Source organism: Glossina fuscipes, unplaced genomic scaffold, assembly GCF_014805625.2.
Source record: "Glossina fuscipes isolate IAEA_lab_2018 unplaced genomic scaffold, Yale_Gfus_2 114, whole genome shotgun sequence".
In the NCBI taxonomy this organism is placed as follows: domain Eukaryota; kingdom Metazoa; phylum Arthropoda; class Insecta; order Diptera; family Glossinidae; genus Glossina; species Glossina fuscipes.
Genome location: NW_023998457.1, coordinates 717476 through 742024, shown reverse-complemented (window position 1 = coordinate 742024; position 24549 = coordinate 717476). Strand labels below are relative to the sequence as shown.

The window sequence follows — 24549 nt, the reverse complement described above, 5'->3', positions numbered from 1 at the left end:
GGAATCTTGACATTTAGAACGCGCCATTTGTAGATTTTCTTAAATGTATTGCTTGAGTTTTACTTTGTGGTAGAAAAAAGTTTTATGCTCGCTTTTTTTTTGCTTGTGTGCCTTAAAAAAAACTGTGAATTATTCAAAAAAAAAAGATCAAGAAATTGGAGCAACTGTTTTGTGATTTTGTGAATGAAAAAAATGAATTTCACAACAAATGATATGGATGGAGAAAAATTTTCAGATGCAAAACAATTGGTTTTAGCTGAAAACTCTGATGAAATGTTGCCGGCAAATTCTCTAATTGCAGTTAATAGTCGATCGGTGTTAAAGGAATTAAATGTAAACGATGGCCATCAAAAAACTCTGGTAAGTGTCTGGATATAAAATTAAGCATAACATTGGTGTTTTTAAGTGATATGTAAATAAAGTTTTAAGTTTTCTTTTTAATGCCAAGTTTGATGAGAAACAAATGGTAAGAACATTGAATGAAAAAACCATTTTGTGCAAATAAATTGTTTTTTTTTTTTGCTCCAAAAAAAAAAAAACAAAAAAAAAAAAAAAGCAAATATTCTAGAATCTGTGCCGTTATTTTAACATTTGTATAGCTTCAAAAGAAATTGCTCGCTTACATACAAAACTTGTACACTTAGAAGAATTAAATGGCTTTAAAAGAAAGCTTAATATAAATGAACATATATATAAATATACATACACACGTTTGTATGTAGTTATGTATGCTTTAAAGAAAATTTAAGTTAGGCAAAATGACTCGGAATAAGCGTTTATTGTGGGAAATTGGTACCACATATATTGATCAAAATGGTTTCCATCTTATCCAGCGATCCACCCACCGACCCATTTTCCCATTTCTTCAATTTTGCGAACACACATGCCAGCCTTGCCATGCTGCACCGATCTGTACAAGTGATAATCAGATGGCGCTATGTCTAGTGTGGGCGCTGAGTGCAGCAGAACTTCTTTTCGAACTGCAGCAGTACATGCTCTCTTGCAACAAAGAATGACATTCTCAGTCAATTCTTGTCGCTACTTTTAGACCGTTCACCCCAAGACCGACAATTGGGATATGATGGAGCAGCGTCACTATAAACCTCTGAAAGTGTTTGGTGGGCTCCGGCAGAAGATTTTCTTAAATAAATAGCAAAAGTAATGAATGAAATCAATAATAAGTGCAAGACTGTTATTTTATCTAGAGCAAAACTGTCTATCGAAGGTATTGATGTGAAATTAGACTTAAATATATTCTGGAGTCAGATAAAAGGACTAATGGCTTATTAGACGCCGCCATATAAAATAAATTTTTTTTTCTATTTTAGTTCATTGATTAGAGGCGGTGAATAAAGCGATAATCGCGTATCACTTTCCTAATAGTTATATTAATTTGGCACCATGATCTTGGGTTTATCCATCCGTCTCGATTATTTTGGTTTCCTACAGAGCCTTAGATCAAATTTGAAAAGTCCATTGCCACCTATAAGCATCCATAGCCGATTTTCACCTAAAATTTTTGGAGCGAATATTAATGAAGACTGTTGTAGACCTTAATAAAAAAATAGGAGTGATTTGTTTCAAAAACTACAAATGGTTCAGTGAAATTCCAATGGCTGCGATAAGTCATTTCATATGCTCGCTTTGTGAAAAGTTCTTTGCGGTACTTATTTATTTGTTTATAACTGGGTAAGAAAGGGATCTGAGTATAATAGACTACACACATTTATACGCAGAATACATCGTTTATATAGAAAGTAAAGTCATCATCAGAAGAACTGCTGCAAAGGGTTTGATAGTGTGCCGAGTCAATTTATTAATACTGGCAGATCGAAAGAGAAGTGAAATTGTAAGGGGCTGTAACTTTTTAAAATCAGAAAGTTTTTGCTCATAATCAGTACCAATCACTGAAATCAGAAACTTAAACCAAACGAAGTGAGTTGACGCCATATCAAACGAACCAAAGATGATATTCCAAATTAATTTCGAGATTTTGTGAGATTTATTACAAACTTACCCGCTTCATCCGTCAGAGCTACCACTTTTTGTTTTAACCGATTACACATGTGCCTTCCGAGGTAAAGAAAATAATCCGAAATCTTATGCGAACAAGAAAAGCATACACATAATGTGTGGACATCATTCGCACGTTCATGTTGTGCAAATCGCAAATCCTCAGAAAAATAAATAAATTGTTGATGGATTGGACTTACGTTACAACTAAAACAAACGAAAGTTTGACCAATGACCGTATATTTATAAACAAATTAAATCATGTATGTATATACATGAAGTTTATATATATACAATATTATATATAAATGAGCTTTATATGTAAATAACGTTTATGTATATATAACGTGTGTATATATATATTGCATTTATGTTCATTGTATGTAACGTTTATATATATATAGCGTTTATGTTATATGTAAACGTTATGAAAATATGAAAGTTATATATATTCATATATATATGTATTCATATTGAATATTCAATTCATATTCATTTTGAATATATATATATATATATAAAATAAATTTGAAGAATTCTAAAATTATTTCAAAATTATACAAATAAGTACGAAAATTTACATTTGGTCGTAACCGAATCTTCTATACCTATCACGGTTACTCTAGAAGAGACCAAAAAAAAATAAAAAAAAAGTAAATTTTTATGCTCTATAATATGCAATGGGCGCGGCTGATTTTTCTCTATTTTTACAATAAAACCCTTTGTCGCCCAGCCGCGTAGTAAGTGTGTCCTTGAAAAAGTTTAGTCACTTCTAAATTCTTTAGGAAACGGGGGAATGTTTACCACAAATACGACATAGTGACCCATAGTGATAGATGGATAGACTAACAGAGGGACATATTTAGGTGCATGACAAATTTGAAATGGGCCAAGAATTTATAGACTTTTTGAAGTTTGTTTCTGCGCCTTATACCGGTATTAAAAAAAAAAAACTATATTTTGATACAAGATAATATTGGATAGGTGTTGTCAATTTTTTGCTTTTTTGTACAGATGCTACAACATCGCCCATAGAATATGCGTTCATTTTTTTGTACATTCATTTGCTACAGCTTATGAGTAATGAGCAAATAATCAATATTTTTTCCTTTTGACCGAGATGTTCTAAGGTTACGTTCTACTGAGCATGTACTCCGACCGATTTGGCCCATTCGCCGTAGCTACGTGCGTGCAAGAACTTCCACGGGTTCTGCCAAATTTGAAGTCGATAGCTTCATTTTTGCGACTAGGAGAATATTTACAGGCATAGCACAGACGGACAGACACACAGAATGACAGACGGATATGCTTAAATCGATTTAGAATGTGGATATGTATACTTTGTGATATCTTTTATGTTTGCGGGCACTTACACGGACGGACAAACGGTGGTGATGGGTTTAAAAATGTATAACATAAAAGAAAAGAATTCAAGACTAAATTTTTTTTTTTCATGCATTTCTTATATAAGCGAAGTGTGACGTATTGTCAGTATCAACCTTGAAAAGAAAAAAAAATTAAAAAATTCCACCTTAAAGCCATAGATGGGAAAGACCAGATTTGCAGCAAGTTCTATTTATATATGCGTGAGTGTAAGCAACTGCGAGTAAATCAGATCTCTTAACAAAATTGACTTTCGACAAAACACTGTTTAATTAAAGATGAACAAAAAAGTTATGGATTTCTAGGTTCCTATGACGCGTTTGCAAAAGTGCATTAACGGGAGGAAGGAAGAAAAACGAAGGTTAGTTAACTTCTCTTTTCATTAGCAGAGCATAGCAATATACTATGTAGTAAGGTGTGTGTTAATTCCACACTTTCCTAATATGTAAAATTTAAATACGACTTTGCGTAGCTCGTATTAAAACCTAAATAAAACACAAACCTAACCTAATTTGTCACTTAAGCCATATTTGCGGATAGAAATTGTTTTAAATAAGCGAATAGAAAGAATTGTTAGTCGTTACTTACAAGCACAAACACAATTAATTTATTGACGATAAACATTCTTATCAACTGTAAGCCCAACTTGGCTGACTAATGATAATGACGCGGGTTTGTTTGTATTGAAGTGTGACACGTTTTACTATTAAAAGTAAAAAAAATCTATCAAATTTTAGCTTACATACGCTTATCGATACTTATTATGGTCATACAATGTTATAGGGAATGTTAAGGTATAATAATTTTTTCAATTCATTTGCGCTAGAGATCCCGCGAAAAGTGCACGTTTTCTTGAAACAAAGCTTCTCTTGCGATTTTTACCAATTTTTAAAAAGTGCAATTGAAACGGCGTTGCTTTCCATTTTCTAGACCATATCCAAGGGCAATAATTCGAGGACTTTTAACTTGGCCGACATGCTTTGAGATGGACTGGCTGGTCGCAAGGTAACTTTTGTGAAAGCTGGCGGGACTTGTGCACTCACAAACCTTATCCTCATTCGGCTTATCCATGCAAAAAAATATATTCCTGGGTAGTGTACGGCACGGTTTCTTCACACATTGACGCAAATGACGTTTACAGACCATTCCATCAAGTGCGCATATACATGAACACAATATCTACAGCAGTCCTATATTCTTAGTATTATAAAACAAAAAAAAAAGAGAATAGGATTGTGTTTTTGGTAGAACTCACTGCTTTGAAAATACGCGTCAACGTGGGAACTGGACGGAAGGGGGGCGGGGCGAGATGGGAAAAGGGTCAGCATATTAGTAAAAGGATCGGAAAGATGAGAGACATCCCGAACAATGTAGTAGCCTCTTTCAGCTAGTATTAGATCTTCCCAGCTATATATGTAGAGTGTCCTGCATAGGTTCATCGCTGGCTTTAATGCCGCGAGTTAAAGCTCTCAATGGAACTTAACGCCCAAAGTGACTATCCCTTCTTTATTTAATTTCCGACACTTCCACTTCAACATTACACTTCATGTAACAAATACCGTCTTTGGAAGACCCTATCCCACTCTACATAATCTAGGTTGTGATCTGGCGCATATAATTTTGCTACATCGTGTCCGCCGTGTGCTTTTGAATTCAAAGCGTTTGTGAGATTGCCGTTTCTCGTTGTAACGTTAGGTGCACCCACCTACATCTACACACACTATATTCCATCCATTATGTTATATATACATAGACTTATATTGCGCGAACCAATTTCTGACTCCACATACGCTTAAGCCTCAATTTTTTGCAGATATTCTTGCCACAATGAAGTTGATGTGAAATTTTGCAAAGCGCGCCACTATTTTTTATTTAAGGTTATGTGTTCCCAACTAAAGCGGATCAATTAACCGGAATTGGAAAGGAGTCATTGTGAGAAATACAGTGTGAAAACATAGCCAATATGAAAGTGTAAAGGGTTAGCAAACTGCATCTCCGCCGACTGTTGATCTAAAATTGATTGACTATATTCCCCAGGATTTTACCCTATTGCGAAATAATATTTTTTACTGATCCCCTTTGCGTTTAAGTTTTGCAAATGTCTGCTTTAAGCGATTCTTCATTGGTTCAAATGCGGCCCCGTAGGACCTTTTTATTTTTCGGGTCTTTTGCCAATCCCGCAAATCATATGGAACTTGTTAACGGATCACATCAAGTAACACCCATTCATGCCTCATAAAAGTTGATTCACCCACAAGACGTGGACGAATAGCAAGGAACGTTCTCTGCCATTACTTTTTCATCTGGAATTTGTCTCTAGTAGATGCAACCCTTATATCCATTTGTTTCAAGAATTTCAATTAGCGTTTTTGAGAGAAAATTTCAATGCTCGAAGCACTTCAGGTGTACTTACTGATCATTTTCAGAACGTGTACAAAAAAAAGGGATCGCAAACTCTATGCCGCATCCGCCAGTCCAAGAAATTTGCAAAAAAAAATTTTTTTGAAGGGTATTTTGACGTCTTTGGGTCTGCTCGGCCAACTATTATTGATTGCGATTAAGTTTACTTCGGGATGTAGTTGAAGAGCAGAAAAATTGAAAATAATCCTACCATAGAACAATTAATTACTTGAACGCTTTTTTGCGTTTTGATTTCATTATGTATATATGCGTCATTTCTCTACTACGACTTCTGCCGAATTTGTGCCCAAAACCTCATATAAATTTTTTTACCCTACACCACTTGTGGTATATAAGAGTATATCAAGTTTGCACGAATATATGCAACACACAAAACGCCATCAGATACAGTTATCTGGATTCAGTATCACTTCCCTGATTGATTTAAACTTGTCCATCCGTCCGTCCGGGTCTCTTTTTTTTCATTTCCATTCTAAAGGCCATGATTTTCAAAAAAAAGACCACTACCACTACGTAAAAAATTATAAATAAAAGATGAGCTGTATTGTAACAGAAATCAAGCCTCGTCCAAATCATGATTAGTGTTGGGTGGAAAATAAAAAACCACAGGAAAATTGGTACACTTGGCACTGAACTGCAAGTGTTGTCGCGATGTCCGGCAACCGTACCCCGTCACTGTGTTGTATTTTCATAGTTGGTATGAAGTGTTTAAGGATGGACGGCGACTTACTATGGTGTTTTTACATGCATTTGCTTATTATACCCATCACTGAAGCGCGAGGGGCATAACCATTTTGTCAAAACGGTTGCAACGCCTAGAAGGAAGCGTTCGATATCCCACAAAGTATATATCCATTCTTCATCAGCATCAAATCCTAAATCGGTATAAGCAGGTTCATCGGTCCGTCTGTCCGTCTGTGCAATGTCTGTTGTAAACATACTTCTGGCCGCAAAAATGAAGCTATCGACTTCAAAATTGGCAGAACCAGTAGACGTTGTTGCACGCAGGTTGGTATTGAAAAAATTGGTCAAATCGGTTGGAAGGCATGCCTACAGTGCTACGTAAACTGAGAACAAGTGTGTTTTTCAAAAGGAATTAAAAATTAGTCTTTTTGCTCATTACTCGTAAACTATAGCCGATAAATTAAACAAACATTTGAACGGATATTCCATGTAGCATTTGTGCACAGAAAGGGAAAAAATTGACCACGCCTGCTACAATTTATCAAAGTTTGCTTATTTCTTCAATATGCCTTATAAGGCGCAGACACAAGCTTCAGATATCCCAAAAAGCACACAAATTCTTGGTCATCTCGAATGCATCGAAACATGTCCGCCTGTTCATCTGTCCGTTTTATCAATTTTGTAGTATAAGGTGGTAATATATCGCCCACAAAAAGAATTTAGAATTAACCTAAACTTTTCAAAGGACACGCCCATGCCCAATGCCCATATGCCTCTGCCGGCAAAAACTTTAACTTTGAAAATGGAAGGAATCAACTGCGTCCACTCCATATTATAGAGGATGAGAATTTTGTTTTTTTTACTTCTTTTGTCTTTTTTTTTTTTTTTTTTTTTTTGTTCGGCATAAAATGATTCGGTCCCAACCGAATTTAATTTTCTTACTTGTTTTACTTACTTTTCCTTTTCCCATTGTCTCTGCTCTGCTAAGCATATGACGTGATTAGATTTCTGTCAAAAAGCAATTGAAATGAAATTTTAAATATTATTCTATATAGTGCTTGGTAAGAGAGAGAAAGAAGATGTGGTAGTGCAAAAAGCTTTTTAAGAGAAAAAATAGGAAAAAGACGTCTTCAATTTTTTTTTTGTTTTTAGTAATAAGTTATTAACGCTTATTATTCTGTTTACTAATATAGTCACCGAAATATTATTTGTCGTCATATATTTTTGGTCGCTTATCGTTTAAAATCATTTCTTCTATTATTGAACTTTTCAAATGCATATATCGGCGTTGGTGGCGGTGTATAGGAGCTATGCATGCGTAAATAATACCAAAGCCATTGAATGTTTCGGTTCTTGATGGTGTTGTCTGTCGTTGCTGTTGTTGCTTCTGCTGCCACTACTACTACTACTACTAGTACTGTTCGTTGTTTTGTCTAATATGTGCGCTGTTCGCTCAAAAAAAAAAAAAAAAATTTGCCGTCTTTTTCCATTCATATTCACATCATAATCATCGAACTTTTGTCAGTTGGTTGTAAAATTTTTAATGGAAAACATTTTGTTGCCGCTCGTTGTTGATCGTTTAATGGCAATATCAAGTGAAGAAAATCGGTTTATTTCTATTTCTTTGCGGTCGAATGTGTTTCGTTACCTTGACTGATATTTAATTGTATTTTTTCAAAAAATCTATTCTATTAAAAAAAAAAAAAAAAAAATTGAAAGTTAAAAAAAAAAAATTATATATTAATAAATAAATAAAAAATTGATTTCATAATTCCAATCATATCAGGCGTGCTTAATAAGATGGGTGGTTTTGGTAGTAAGCAAGCTCAACAACAATTACATAAATCATTAGAAGAAGAAGAAGAAAAACAACAACATCAGCAACAACAGGTATTTAAAAGGAGTGTTTTTTTTTTTTTTTTTTGTATGGACAAAACAAGGGATTCACACAAAAAATTTTAAATGTAACAGAGAATCGAAATAATTGATCGATTAATGAAATGTTGAGTTTATCAGGCATTTTGAAGTGCTGCTTGATCATTGACTTCAATACGGCAATCTGTGTTAATTGCAAGGCAAATGCTAAAAAGTCTTATGGACATGAAACTCTATGGATAATGAAATTTCCCTGAGAATCACTTATGGCATATATATATATTTTTTTGTCTTGAATCATCTTGCTTGCCTACCATCATGCAGTGCATATTTTCTTGAGAGCTTGCGATGAGTGTTTTGTGTTTTCGAAAATGTTTTCTCTCTTTGCATACCGTCAGAGAGGTGACGATGAAAAGGAATATTCAAAGTATTGGCGGAAATTTCAGCTTTCAACTCTTTTCATCTTTGAGCGAATGATTTGAATTTATCGCAATAACTGGATGGCACTAGTCCCTTGGCGTGAAGACCTAAAAGCGCAATTGAAAGGCATTGCAAAATAGTACTGAAAAGTCACTTAATGTATGTTATATGGTTCGTGGGGCCATGGGTTGTTGTCGCCACTATGTGACGCTACTTTTGTTTTTGAGAAACAATGCAAAAATCGGAATATCGTCCCGTTTGGCTTCAAAAAAAAAAAACAACTATGACTAGTAAAGTGGAGTACAATAGATCTGTTAGATTGGGGTTTGGATTGCCCATACAAGAACTTACAAACTAAAGGATGGTGGTTAAAGGTTGCTACTACCTAAAAAATCAATAATCATCCTACGAACTTATTGAGTGATGTTTAATATATATAGGGATGTTTTCATGGCGATAAAGAATTGTAGTGAAAGGAGGAAAGAAACATAGAACAAGTTTTTTTTGTACGTTAGATTGAAAAGTGAAAATATCTGAATCGACGGGGAAGACTATTGCATTCATACTGATCGAGCTGTATCGTTGATGAAAAAGAAAGAATATTTGCAAGCGTTATATTTTCAAAAAAACAAGTCCGGATAAAAAGCCGAAATTAGAAATTTTGTGTGCAATAGCTTAGAGAGAGTAAGAAAGCTAAGATCTGCTAGTCATAAATATTTTTTGGTTATGATGCGATATTTATCCAAAAAATTAGCACTTAGCTACATCACTTGTGCTATAAGAATATATTCAGTTTGTGAGGATGTCTGCAACGCTCGAAAGCATTTCCGATAGGTTCGGTTTTTCTTATGCCGGTTCTTCTTTATGCAGACTTACTTCCCGAATCACTTTTGGAATTGATCTAAGCTTATCTGTCCGTACGTCCATCCAGTTTTCTTTTGTTCAACGTGCAGGCGGCAAATTTTTGAAATATTTTGATGAAATTTGGTTTGGGTCGGATGCTATTAAAAATCCGATTGGATCGGTGTACTCCTTCGACCGCTTCTCATATATCGCTTTACTTGGAAAGTCTTCTTATGAATAATTGTAGGTTGATGTGGGGTATTTGGTGGTGACCTATAGTCCTGGACACGTTCAAAGTCATTTTGATCTCTGGTTTTTCATAAACGCCAAGGTACACATTCTGCAGACCTCTTAAGGCATAATGTTTTCAAAATCATTTTGATTCCTGTTTCTTTATAAATGGTGCAACACTTCACCTGTGACGCTAAAGTACACATTTTGGAGATCCCTTCAAGCATCGATTTCCTTGACCAAGGAAAGCTTATCGACTGTTTTTAATCACGACTATCTGCTTACAGCATAAGCCGGTCTTTGCCTGTTAAGCACTTATGTAGCGGGAATGCTGAAGCGCCTCAGCTTTTTATAATTTAAACTATTTTTATTGAGAGAACCTTATCTTGAAGTTTTCATATGAAATATGAAATGCGTCGTATGTAGTTCCGGTGTTCACATAACTTGTGCTCATCACCCGATCCCATCCTTTACATTCATTTCTTTTTTTTTTTTTTTCTTACTTTTACTTTCTGGTCTCTTCGTTGTTTATCCATTAATTGAAAGACGCCTATGTATTTTCGTGTATGTGTATGCAGTATGAATATGCGTCATTTCATTATGCACATGCATACATGAAATAAGTTATCTTTTGAACAAATTGCTATTAACATTTTCCGTGGACCAATTTGCGATTTCTTACATACATCTCCTATTAAATATTATGAAAAATTGTGCGTCTTTATTATCGTAATATATGTAATTTCTATTTTCCATAATCGTTTATAATCATAACGCTGACCGCATTGCGTACACTAATAACAATTTAATGCAATTTTAAATAAACATTAAATAAAAAAAAAAAATTTGGATTAAAAAGCAAGCAATATATATATATATATATATAAATATATATAAGTGAGTGTGTGTGTATGTGTGTATGTATATATTAAATTGAAAAGTATATGAAAGAGATGTATAGATATTACTCAAGTATATTTAACAATATTTTGGCATACATTTTTAGCGGCCTATTGTTTATACATTTTATATGATAAACATAACACAAGAAACTCTTCAGTTCACTTTAAGGAGTATTTGGGATACCCTTCACTTTGAAAATTTTTCGATTTATTGTGGGAGGGACGTTTGCTGCATGGACAGCAAGACAGTCGGAATGATTTTCTTCATACACTATATAGCAGATGTTGCGGTCGGCAATTGCCGATAGTGAAGAATCGTAATTTGAATATGTTCCTCGGCGATAATTGTACCGATCGAAAGATTTTGTATTCGATCGTAGCATACTTTCTCGACTGTTGTGAACTCATTACTTTTTGCAGTGGCTAACTATAAACCTCAATCCCGAGGTTATTGATCTAGAAAATGTTAACTAATTATGATGAAGATGTTAGGGCAACTGGTTTTTTTTTTTGTGTTTCTTTTTCTTTATAGTCAGTCACTTAGGGGTCTTTCATCTCCCCCGTATGTGTGCAAACACGGTACCAGTCATTAAAAAAGAAATAGGAACAGGGTGCGTGTGATCAATACAGTGCTCTTGTGCCCGATAAGGTGCTAATGCTCGAGCCATAAGTTTCGTACCTACGCTTTACCACCGGCAAGCACAGTTCAATCACAATTAAAATACGGTAAACGCCTTGAGGATTTCAAATATTTATTCCATATACTCTAAGAAAGTTCTCCCAGTATGGTAGTCATTTTTCTTATGAGAAAAATGCTATGGCATTTTCCAGTTTGAGAAGAATGCTTCTTTTTATCATATCCTTACATTATTTGTGGTGCAAGGTATTTTGCGCGGTTGTATGCAACTTCCTAAAGGATTTGAGATAGACCAGCCTTTTATTATATCAATTGATTTACATCTTGTCCGTCCGTCTCAGATCTATTCATGCATTTTTGTACAGCAGCGTATTCCAATTGCGAACCAAATATTTGATTATACTTTCAATGATGGAATCTTGAAATTGATATCCATTTATATCCTACACCACTCGTCGTACGGTGGGGGACGAGGTGTATTAAGTGCTTGCGAAGAAGGATTTTTTTATACGCTCATCTTTTATTGTAATAATCAGTTCTGACTCACTTTTTCAATCGATCTAAGTTTGTCTGTCCGTTTAATATTCTTAACGGGGCTTCTGCTCTAGTAAACTTTCTTAAGCTTGTTCTATATGAAATTTTCAATTCAACAGCGATGTTTCTAATAAAGATTTTATTCTATTATTACGAGCGAATGTATGTTCCGATAACTCTTTGAAATAATCATTGAATTTGCTAAAGCAAAGTTAGATCGGAGATTGTTGATTCCATTCCAGTGAACATTGTTAAGCTTCTTCTATTCAACATTTCTAATTCTTCGGCTGCCTTTGCAATTCAATTCCGGTGAACATCGTTCAGGTTATTCTATATGAAATTTCGGATTCTTCAACAATCTCTATATAATACAGATTCCATTCTAGTGAACATTGTTAGGCTTGTTCTATGCAGCGATTTCATTCTGCTATTATGAGTAAAAGAATCTTCTGATAATTCTTTGAAAAAATCATCGAACACACAAAAGCAAGTTTAGATCGGAGATTGGCGAAGACTCTAGTCAACGAAGTGAAACAATAGACATAATGGTTCCCCAATAAAGCCAAGAAAGTAAGGAAGAACGGAAGCCATATTTACATCGACATTGAACAAGAAAACGTTGAGAAGGAATACGAAGAATATCATTGCCTTGTGGTATAAGATCATTGTGGAGTAACTGCTAAGCTACCGGGTCCAAGAAAGAAAGGTAAAAGAAAGACACTTCATTTTATTGATTCCGTGTACACTCGGTTTTGGTAGATTCAAAATCTTTCGAGAATCTATCGGACACATTCAATGCGTCAGAGCATCCCGCTCCCATGTTGAACATCGTGGTGGGCGTAGAAAACATGTCTAAAGGCTTGTCTGCACGTTCTAATTATAAATTATTTAAACTGAAATGAAGAGAGAACATTGACTGCTGCAGTTCCATAAAGCAGAGGTTTCCAACTGTTAAGTCTCAAGGTGTTAGCATGAAATGTCTTTAAGTTTTCTTTATTTTTTGTTTCTTGCAGTGTAAACTTGTAATTTCACGGGATAAAATGAAGAGGAAACAAATAAGAAAATTGTGTCTGGTCTTGAGCAAATCTTTTATACCCATCACCGATATCCTAAAAAAGACAAAAAAAGTAAAAGAACTCAATTTTCATGCTCTACGATATGATGGAGTGGACGCGGCAGATTTTTTTTGTACTTCCAAGATGAAAGTTTTTGTGGAAAAGACTAATGATCGTTCTAGGCATGTCCTTAGGAAAGTTTAAGTCACTTTTAAATTGTTTTGCAAATTTTTAGTCGATATCTTCAGTTTCGCTAACGGTAAAAGAATGTTTACCATAAATACTGCTGAGCTACGCAGGCAGATAGAAGGGCAGGCGAACAAACGGACATGTTTAGGTGTATTTCAAATTTGTTTTTGAAGTTTGTTTCTGCGCCTTAGAAAGGTATTGAAAAACAAAATTAAACTTTGATTTACTATAACAATGGGTGGATGGAGTATATTTTCCCCTCCCTTCGTGCATGCATTACAGCATCGTTCATAGAGTATGCGTTCAAATTTTTGTACATGTTTCTGCTTTAATTTATGAGTAACGAGCAAAAAACCTCAATTTTTTCCTTTTGAAAAGCAGAGATGTTCTCAGTTTACTTAATGATGGGGACGTGTCCTTCGAGCGATTTGGTTCATTTTGAATACCAACCCGCGTGCACGAACTTGCAACTTTTCTGTCAAATTTAAAGTCGGTAGCTTCACTTTTCCAACAAGGAGGAGGATGTTTACAACAGGCAGACAGACAGACGGACGGACGCATCGATTTAGAGTTTGATGCTGATCAGGAGTCTATACTCTTTGTGGCGTCTCTGACGCTTACTTTTAGGCTTTGCAAGTGTCTTGACAACATGAATATACCCCTCGTCCTACGGTGATGGGTATAAAAAGCTTACCTAGGTTTACTAAGCGAACTAACTGCAGCACATATAGAGAGAGAAAGAAAGAAAGGAAGAAGAACAAGGACACACACTTAGAGTTTTGATAGCCCGTAAAGATTGGGAATCTCTGACATAAGAAGAAATCAATCTATCTATCCATTCATCAGAGATGAAATGATTGAATAAACTTTAAAGGGATTTCTATAAAAATATTAAATTTCTTGAACTCATTCCCTCTGTAAAGATAACTGATTGGTTATGTTGCTGTTGCTGTTGCTTAACTTTTGATTTAGTTTTTTACTTCCGCAACTTACTCTATGTCTTGTTTCCAAAAATTATACGAATTCTGTGTATTTTATTTTTCTTTATTTATTTATTTTTTTATTTTTTTTTAATTACATTTCAGTAATCATTGTTGTGCTGCTGCAACATGCTTGCACATGCATATAAAAACTATTTTTAGGCGTTTATTTGTTATTTCAGTTTTTTTTTTCTTTTTTTTTTTTTTTTTTTTTATGCGACTCTGCGTCTTCTTCGTGTACACTCGTTCATGTACATGGATGTTTTTATTGATATCGGTGACCCGTTGAGTAACAAAATTCAACTCCATGTAGTCTGTAACATTATTTGCAGTCAATCGTAACTGCAAAGCGCAGAGCGCAGCACTTTGCTCACTTTCGTTGTCGTTAATATTCACGTATGATTGCTTTCATTCAAACAACAACGATGATGACAACAGCGACCACGACAACAAGGCATATGAGAGATATTATGAAAGTGTTTATCAAATACTGTCAATATTTTAATTATTGTATCTATGATGAAATGCTTTGCTGCTGCAGATAGTTTGAAGAAATCATTAAATCTTGATCGAAGCTAATTAATATGTTCGTGTTCGTGTTTGTGTTGATGTTGGTTTTAGTTAGCAAACATCTTAATTTAGATTATAATCTATGCAACTATTTTTCATGAACCGCATTAACCACAATTTCGGTTAAGTCTAAGATTTCAAATATTTATTGTACTGCATGCAATATTTAAAAATATCTTCGAACCCTCTATACCTTACATTTTATATTTCAAGTCACTTATGATAAGTAAGTTTGCTTAAAATACATATGTGTGTGGCGCGTTCTACAAACTAACAATCGAAATAAAAACATAGGGTACAATAAGTTTAATGTAAAAGGTTACTCATACCGCACACTGCTTGTGGCACAAGGGCACATTAAGTTGATGCGAATGTTTGCGACGCCCAGAAAAACTTGAGATAAACACACCTTTAATTATACCGAAAGATTCAGCAAGGGATTTTATGCTTCCCTCTGTCTGCATGTCTGTCTGTCTGTCTGTCTGTCCTTTTGTTATACTCAATCTATAGCCCGTAATTTTCGACATATTTTGATGAAATTTGATATACCAATGTATTTTCGTCCAAAGATGAACGCTACTGAAAATAGTTAAGATCGGACCATTTTTATGATCATTTCTTAGTTCGCGTTGTTTTGAGAAGTCATTATTTTAATAATCGTAGGCTAGTGTAGGCTGTTTATTGATTGGTTGCTACCCATTATAGTGGTTTTACTTACTTTTTTACTGGGTTAGGAAATTTAGATCGTAGGAAAATATATATGTGTGGGACTTGTTCGACAAACAACATTTATCTCAGGCTGACTAATTTCGAAAGTAAAAAGCTAGGGTACAACATTTTTTATTATACCGTACGCAGCTTGAGGCACAAGGGCATATTAAATTGATGCGGATGCTTGCAACGCTCAGAAAAACTTGAGATAAACCATTTTTAATTATACCGACAAATTCGTCAAGTGATTTTAAATTTCTGTTTGTCTGTCTGTCCGTCTGTCATTTTGTTACATTCACTCTATAGCCCGAAATATTTGAGATATTTGGATGAAATTTGGTTGACTTGTCCAAGGACGAACGCTCTTTAAGATGGTTCCGATCACTTCTCACATAATGCCTTGTCATGAAGAGTCGTTATATTAATAAGCGTAGGGTATGTAATGATTGGCTGCAGTCCGTTAGAGTGTTTTTACTTATTTTTTACTGATTTAGGAAATTTAGGAAATGGCAAACACACATGGCTTTGTTATTAAACTGAAAAGTATTCAACCTTAACATATCGTAGCATACACACACGCATTAATACATAGCAGACATTAGCATATTAGTTCATTACTTATGCTTACGTCGATAAGGAGGCCTGTGTAAGTCTGTGATGTCTTCTCTTCTTATTCTTGTCGTCTGCATTTACTTCATGTTAAACTTATTTCCGAGGCGAATTTAAACGAGGCGGCTACGTAGCCTGGCCTACCTTTCACACCTTGTTTTGTTGGTTTTGATTTTTTTGTTTTTGGTTTTTTAAAATTCTTTGCTCGTTTCGAGTGTTCTTTATGTCTGTTCTTCTTCTTCTTCTTCTTCTTAGGTCTGTTCTTTGTCATCTTTTGCTCTACTTTACATTTCTAATTGTCGTCTGCCAAACTGCAATTATACAATATACACACTATATGTATGAATGTATGCTTGTGTGTGTTTTTTTTTACTTACTGAATTTAAATTTTGTTTTCCATTCATTTGTTAGCCTTTTTTTTTTTTTTTTTTGAAATCCGGTCAATTTTTTACCGGGTGTGCGCAGGTAACAGTCAGTTAATTTTTATCGGTATTTGGTGCATTTTTCTTTTGTTTTGTAATCGATTTTTGTTAAATTAAATTTAATTTGAAAACTTTAAAAAAACAACAGTAATAAGGTGCAGCATATTTGACTGAATTCGATATTTGTGGTTATGTTCAATGTGTTGCATTATGTTTTAATGGTGATGCCCTCAACTCGGACTTCGCATATTATAATCCTATATGTTAACCGCAAATCTGGAAGGGAAGAAAAAAGCAAACAAAAAAAAAAAAAAAAAAAATACGTAAAAATATATTTTAACCGCAAAAATATTTTCTTATAATTTTTACAAAATGACTAATAGTAACGATCAAGTATCTGTTTGAAGAGAAAAAAAAAAAATGAATCGAACAACTAATGGTATTCTAATGATCTCGTTATCGAAATAGTTAACATTATTATGTTTATTTTTTTTTTTTCTTGTATTTTGTGCCCTTAAAAAGAAAATGCATGTATTGCCTCTGTGTTTGGCTGTCTACTCTGATGCGTGATTACATGCGAAAACAACGAGATCAAGAGCAGAACACTGACTATACATATACAATTAAGATATAACGATATGAAGGCGGATGCTTTTCGGTTTCGGTGGCTACGGTTAGCGGAGGGCCTTAATATAATTCTAAGAAACTTTTTACATTTTTTATTTCATTACTTCATTACCTTATTAATTATCGATTGATAGATTACACTCTGACATGAAAACAAGTTAAGCGGAAGTTGTTTAAAATTCGCTTGAAATAAACTTCTTTCACATTCAAATTATTTTATTAATACATGCATAAAAATGCATGGATCTGTAGCGTAAATTACACAAATTTAAAATGTAAAATATTTAATAAGAAGTAAAAACCCTAAAAATAGACGCGGTCCACCATTAAGTTTCGCTAAATGCAGATAATTGGATGATATTTCAAATCACGTTTTATATGGAATGTGAATGAAAATTTGGCTTGATCCGAACCATTGTCAAAAGTGCTTGTCTTTCGTCTAAAACAGGTTAGCGGACCAAAGCGGACCAACATATCTTGAAAATTGAGCTCGTAGGCCGACGAAAATGCAGATAGACGGATAGACGAATAGACAACCTGAGTTCTTTTATTTTTGTTGTGATTATAGTGAGGTCTTAGTCGGTAAAGGCGCTCAACTACTAAGGCTGCGGCCTTTTCCTTATTTGTTCACTCCCCTCACTTTGTTCCGACCGTTATTGTATTACACGAATAGGGCATATTCGCTAAGGGATGGGTCATACAATAAAAAAAAAAAACAAAGAGCATCGGTATAATAAAAGGTCGTTCCATCTCAAGTCCTTGTGAGAGTTGCATACATGTACACAAACTTAATATACTACTTGTAACACAAGTGGTGTAGCGCATAAAATTTATTTTGTGTTCTTGTTTACCTATGTCATAGAGTTTCTACACTGTTTGGGCACTTTGGCGGAAAGATCATACGGTTTCGGGAACTAAAGTTTTTATATATCTCTCTGTTCCCTTACAAGCAGAATCATTAACAACCCATGTCTAAGCCAAACTACGTAGTGAACCAATCACAACACACTACGCAAGTCTTAATAAGATTTGCTGAGCACTAAATGGTCGAAATTCATAATACAAACGCTGTCCCTTCACAATTGAATCCGGAACATGGAATGCTTTTTTCGTTTGAAAAAGTCTTCTAAATTATGTGAAATGCAAAGAAATGGCGATAGTGTGTAGCAATCACTGTTTTGACTCATTTTTATACCCATCACTGTAAGATGAGGGTACGATCTTCGCTTATGGTCTCCGAAACTATACACGTTAGCTTTGCGAGGAGCTTTTGTTTCGTTTATTTCTCCCACTTTCCGAATATCTTCAAAGCCGCCCGCATGCCTGTTAGAGATCTCAATGAATACGTGCTTGCAATATCAGGCACAGATTTGACATAAATGCGGTTAAAAAAATGTGAATGATATTTGTCGGAATCGACGGATTATCAGCATTAAATTTGAGTGAATGTCTTAAGTTGACAGATGGGCTATACGAATAGGTTTTGTTACATACCTATCTGGTGTGTCTAGAAAAAGAAAAGTGGGCGCGTCCTAGAAAAAAACGATGCACCTTTGTATATAAAAAGTGTTCGCAATTTTTTCACGGTTTCGAGCTTTCTTTTGTAGCCGGCTCTTTTCAAATAATTCCAAAGTGTTATGCGGGCAATGTCTAGTACGTCCGTGTCGATCTTACTCCACCTGTTGCCAAATTTCATAAAGCGAGGTATATCGTTGATATAGAGGTTTCCAGCACACAATCGAGCAACCCATTTCTGGGTCCTTCGATCACTCACTGCATTTCCACCGTACACTTCATATATATATATATATTTTCTTGCAGCTTTTAAGCATCGAAGCATAACGAATTTCTTAACTCATTTTCAAGTCAATATAACTTTTTTCAAGAGCAAAGAATTAGGAAACTGTCTGAGCGAAAAATTTAACTTGAAATGTCACCTTTTAAGCACATGTTCACTTAAGATAATCGGGTGAGTGTTGCAAAATATATAGGCATTAACACCATGTCGCAGAGAAAACCGCAAAGACTTTTTATATGATCTAATATTTTTCACTTTTCGTTCGTTCAAGGCTACTAGGTCAGATATAGCTTTTCTAAACTCTATGTGTAGGTGCCTAAAAACTAGACCAATTTATATTGGGTACTCTCAACTGTTGCCATAAAATATTAAAAATTTGAATATTTTCGTTCAAAAAATTGTCCCAGTCAAACCAAGTTTTCCGTACTAATTCGGAATGTGGAAGTACCATTACTCAATGATTTTTGTCGAGGAATTTTGAAAATTGCAATGTTTTTGAATATAACGACTGCGTAAAATAATGCATTATATAGAAAGTGGTGAAAAAATTGATCCGATCCGAACCATTTCCATTGCTCTTTGAGTAAAGCATTCATCAAAACATTTCAAAAATTTTCGGTTTAAATTATTGAACACAAGAATACATGTGCAAACATTATATGGACAGACAGACAGACGGACACACAAATTTGGAATAATTTTCTGAATCGATTTTGGTTTAATGAAGGGTCAGTCTATTTGAAGCTTTGACCACAAACTTAATATATCCCGTACCGCAAGTAGTGTAGGGTATAATATGTATTGTCAAGTCGAGTCAAGTATGTAACGACTTGAAATAGTTACAAGATATAAGATGTACATATACACATATGCACATACATAAACCTAAGGAATTTTCTCAATACCCATAAGAGGCAAATTTTTTTTCATATTATTTAGTTAAAAAGGCGCCCTGCGGCCTTATGTTGCCTGCGGTTGTGATCATGCTCGGCACATACTGCCCCCTATCATTATTCATTGACAACAACAAGAGAAAAAGTTTGAAAGACAAAATTTATAAAGTAAAGCAGATCGTGTGAGAAAAACTTAAGCAGCCTCGCACGCCAAACACTTGTACATAAGCGGCGCGCGCTATCACGAAGAAATTTTCAAACAACAAAATAATGCTTTGTATGAAATATCAAATCAAATCAAATGCTACTAAAGAGAGAAACGCGAATGTGAAAACACTGTAACGGGCGCCGCAAACAAAGATAAGAAAAAATTAAAAAATAAAAATAAATAAAAATAATTAAACTAAAAAAAAAAAGAAAAAAAACGTTAAAAGTAAAGCAAAAAAGAAAAGAAAAAAAACAAGTAGTAGTTTTTTTTTTTGTTTTTAATTTTTCCGAACTGTCTGCTTTCGATAAAAAAATATATTGAAAATATAATTTTCGGAGAAAGAAGGCATTTCATTATTCTTCATTTAACAATTACGTGACTTTTTTTCTATTCCTTTTTTTTATGATGAATTAAGAGAAAAAAAAATATTGAAAAGTTTTTTAAAGGCGATAAAGGCCGCAATTAAACGTGAAACAATTAAAAGGTCAAGTTTCGAATCGAAAAGAACAAAAAAAAAAAAAAGTCGCTCCCCCCAAAGAGATTGTTTATTAAGCTTTGGCGTAATCGATTGATATCGCTTTCATCAGTCACGTCGTTAGGTGGATTTTGTGGATCTGCTTCAGACCTAACGTGAATCATTATGGATTTTTTACCTAATTTTATCAAACGTCCCTTAAGTTTAGTTTTAAATGAAGCTACGGAAACAACGGCCAAAGTGTCTACAGCACCACCACCACCACCACCACCATCATCGTCGTCGTCGAACAGCGTTTCATTGTCTTTATCGAAAATGAAAGGGGATCGGGTTGCAGAACGTGCTCCATGTGAATCTCCTCCGAATTCTCGAAAGGAATCTTCTCCATTATCGGAAAATCGAACGCTTAGCAATAATACAACACCTACGTCAACGACACCGGTTCGCCGTTCCTCGTTAAGTTCATCGTATCATGGCCAAATATCCGAGTTCCTAGCTATAACGAATAAATTACTGGATTATGATGACTTTAGGCAATTGAATTCATTAAATATGAATTTTGATATCCCACACACGAATAGTGAGAATATTTCGTCGTCGTCGCCGGCGATAGAAAAAGCAACTGTTACTGAGTGTAAAACGTCGCAAACTATCGAACAATTATTAATCGAAATTAATGATAATCTTAATCAAGCCGACCTCGTTGAAGATGTCTGCAATTTATCACTTTCCTCTTCTCCCCATGCTCAGGTATGATTTCTTCACATCTCATCATATTCCCTTATTGTGGTTGTATTGCATTTAAGTTAGTTGCCATTGGCCTAAAAAAAAAATTATTATTAATTTCTATTGTCGTCGTTATGTTGTTGTTGTTATTGTTCTTGTTGTTTTCAAAGCCTACATTTTCGGTTACATGTAGGTTTTTGCACTTTTCGCACACATTTGTCATTTTTAATTAAATCATGCCTGCTATGCATATATACATATATATATATATATGCTCTGCAATATTCCATTTATATATCATATACATATATATAAATATATCTATATTTTTATATTGTTCTTTTCATTGTCATTTGTTTGGCTCTATTTTCTTTTTGCGTTTTAGATTGTTTCATATAAGAGAAAATTTCATTTGGGTCTTGAATCTAATAAAATATTCCATTAATCGATCTTTAGAATATTTGAAAACATTTTTCGAAACTCATTTTTGATATTTTTCCACATCAAATCAATGCAGTTGCGGATCAAGTGCTGAACGTGAGAATAATGGGCTCACAATTTCCCTACGAAAAATCAGTTAGATTCGCTGAAGGTTTTTAATGTAGTTCTGAAAGAACTAACTCGGGACTAAGACACTGAATTTAGATCGGAAATCATCCAAAGCGTTTCAAAGCATAATCTGATTTGATCCGAAAACCTGAACATGGTTCAAGGGGTTGTATTTAGTTCGAATGTCAGTTAAATTAGACGAAGAATTGTAATTTAATTGGAAATTTAGTTTAAATTGGATCGATGGATCATGGATTCGGAAAATCGAATTTATTTCGAAACTCAGCTTAATTAGATAAACGGTTCTAATTTATTTGGAAACTGACTCTCTAAACAGCAATTTGATGCAGCAATCTAGATTCACTCGAAGAATGGAGGACGAATGTTCGACAAGGGTTTAAATTGATTCAAAGAATCGAATTTAGTTCGAAACTCCGCTGAACTAGATAAACGACTCTAATTTAGTTGGAAACTTGACTTAAATTGAACCGAAAAACACAATTTAGTTTGCGAAATCCATTTAAATGGATTCGAAGAATCGAATTTAGAACGGGAGCTATGTAAAGCTGAGCTGTGAATTAAGGATTTGAATTCAGTTCGAAAGTCATTGAAACTAATTTGAACAATTGAATCCGAAGTTCGGAAGTCATTTGAATAGATTCGAATTAGTTCGAGAGACGAATTAATTTGAAAGTCACTGACGCTAGTCCGAAGTGTTGCATTTAGTTTGAAAGCGAAATCTGCACTGAATCGAAGAATTGAATTCAGTTCGTAAGTCATTGAAACTAATTCGAAATTCGAAGATTAAGACTTTTTCCATTTTTCCTAAAAACTCGAATTGTTTTTATTGGCTTGGTCCATCTTAACTCAATATCCAAAAAAGAAAAAAGTTTGAATTGCTTTCTCAATAGGCAGCAGGGCCCTTCGATATACTTTTGTGAGCGCATTTCCCTAATTTAGACATGTCGACGAGGAGGTCCTTCTTGCTCCTTCATCTTAACGTCAATCGCAGTCCTCGCTTTTCTTTTCTTCAGAAACGTTGTCTTCCATAAGATAGTCTTGGGCTTGAGACGTAAGAAAAATGTCCGAGAAAGCATGTATTGGACTGGCATCCTCTACTAAGGATTGTTGAAAAAGTAAATCGTTTTCTCATTCATTTTTGGCCCAGCTATGGGTGGGGGCATACACCGTATAGAAATTCTCTTGTTTAATGCAAATTTTCGTTGATTATTCCATTAATTCGTCTAATCTCCATGTTAAGAGATAGAAATCTATAAAAAAAAATTCCTGACCTATATATATTATATATGCGATAGAGTAGATTATATGCATGAATGACGACGAGACATGAATCATTTAAAAATTCTCGTTGCTATTTGATGCATCTTACGTTTGCTTACGTAGCGTAGCGTAAAAATTCACATGCATTAGTTAATATAACCATTAATGTTTTTAATTGAGGTTAAGAGATCATCAATTCCAGAAATTTGCAAATGCTATAAAGAAGGGATATAGTTTTCTAAATATTTATTAACTCGTCCGCTACCATCCGATACAGCCGTTTGCCTATCGCAGCGCGACGTTACATATATCGTGACGAACGTCTTTCAACGATTTATTAACATAAATTTAGTCGTTCTGCGTATCAAAAAAAAGGGAAGAACGTGGCCTTAGTAGCACACGGATTAAGGAGATTTTCTCTGTCACACCGATGACCGTTACGTTTATTTTAAACAAAAACAGCTGATTTCTCAACTTGTAAAGTGAATATAGTTAGTCACCATTACGCTTAGGTTTACAGGCATCTGAGATTTCATTAGCCAAAGTCAATTTGTTCTTGGAATAAATATTCTGCGTGAAAATAATTTGCGTAGATTTCAACTTGAATCGAATGTCGACGAGAAAAATGAAGAAAATGCGTTACGGCGGTATGCAACCCTTTTCACCAATGGGCCGATTTTTATTTCCATATCACGGTGAGAGAGCAAAACGAGCCTAACTGGAGAGACTAACAAAAGGATGAAATTTTGTTAATGTTGTTGTTGTTGTTTTTGTCATGTAACATATTACGCAAGTGTTAGTGTGAATGTTCCTAATTTATAATTACCTCATAATTGGGTTGAAGGTCTATTCCAAACTATTCGTAGAATTGCTTTCAAATTTTCACGCTTTTACAGTCTCATCTTGTGTATTTGTAAATAAATATTTCAAGTTCCAAGTGTTATCAATAATGCGGTTAATCTCCATTAGTTTTCCTTCGTTTTCGATCCTTCATTTTATGGCGTAGTAAGCGGAAACAAAACAGTTAAGCACATTTCACGTACTATAGGTGCTATTTGTTTGCAGCGTTGCCATTTGCAAGAAAAATTGACTAATTTGAAACGTAAATTTAAACATAGCATGCCGATTTCAGTACGGATCGCGGGTCGACGGTTGCCCATGCCGGCTTGAAAGGAAAACTTTAGAAAATGCTGCTTTATAGTTAAGGCAGATGGCGTGTTCTAAAAGCTATCGCTTTCACGGTAAAGTCAATTGTAATGCACGAAATTAATTATTTAATGATTCGCACGCCATGGGTCATCGATGATTGGATAGATCGAGCTTTTATTGAAGAAACCAACTTTGCTGGCCGCAAAAGGAATGACACATAATTGTAATGCTCACGTGAAGTGAATAAAAATGAATAAAGTCAATGTATTCCCAACATTCCCCGTCCCTCCCCATTGAAAAGGGACGTGCTCCAATCAACGAAAATATCAGAGGTCCACTAGAGCTTTTTTTTTTTACCGGCCCA

At 34.5% G+C, this 24549-nt stretch overlaps 1 protein-coding gene across 4 annotated transcripts in view; it reads left to right on the top strand.

Annotated features, from left to right (window-relative positions):
- The first annotated feature begins 65 nt into the window (after window positions 1-65).
- Window positions 66-24549, top strand: part of LOC119640062 (golgin subfamily A member 4) — a 62675-nt gene continuing 38191 nt past the window's right edge. For 2 of the 4 annotated variants that reach the window (XM_038037838.1, XM_038037837.1), the window contains exon 1: window positions 20265-21230. In XM_038037838.1, coding sequence (XP_037893766.1) covers window positions 20646-21230 — 585 coding nt within the window. In that variant the 5' untranslated portion in view covers window positions 20265-20645. Of the gene's footprint in view, window positions 361-8210; window positions 8392-20264; window positions 21231-24549 lie in introns of those variants that run through there. The other 2 variants (XM_038037839.1, XM_038037840.1) reach the window with 2 other exon arrangements.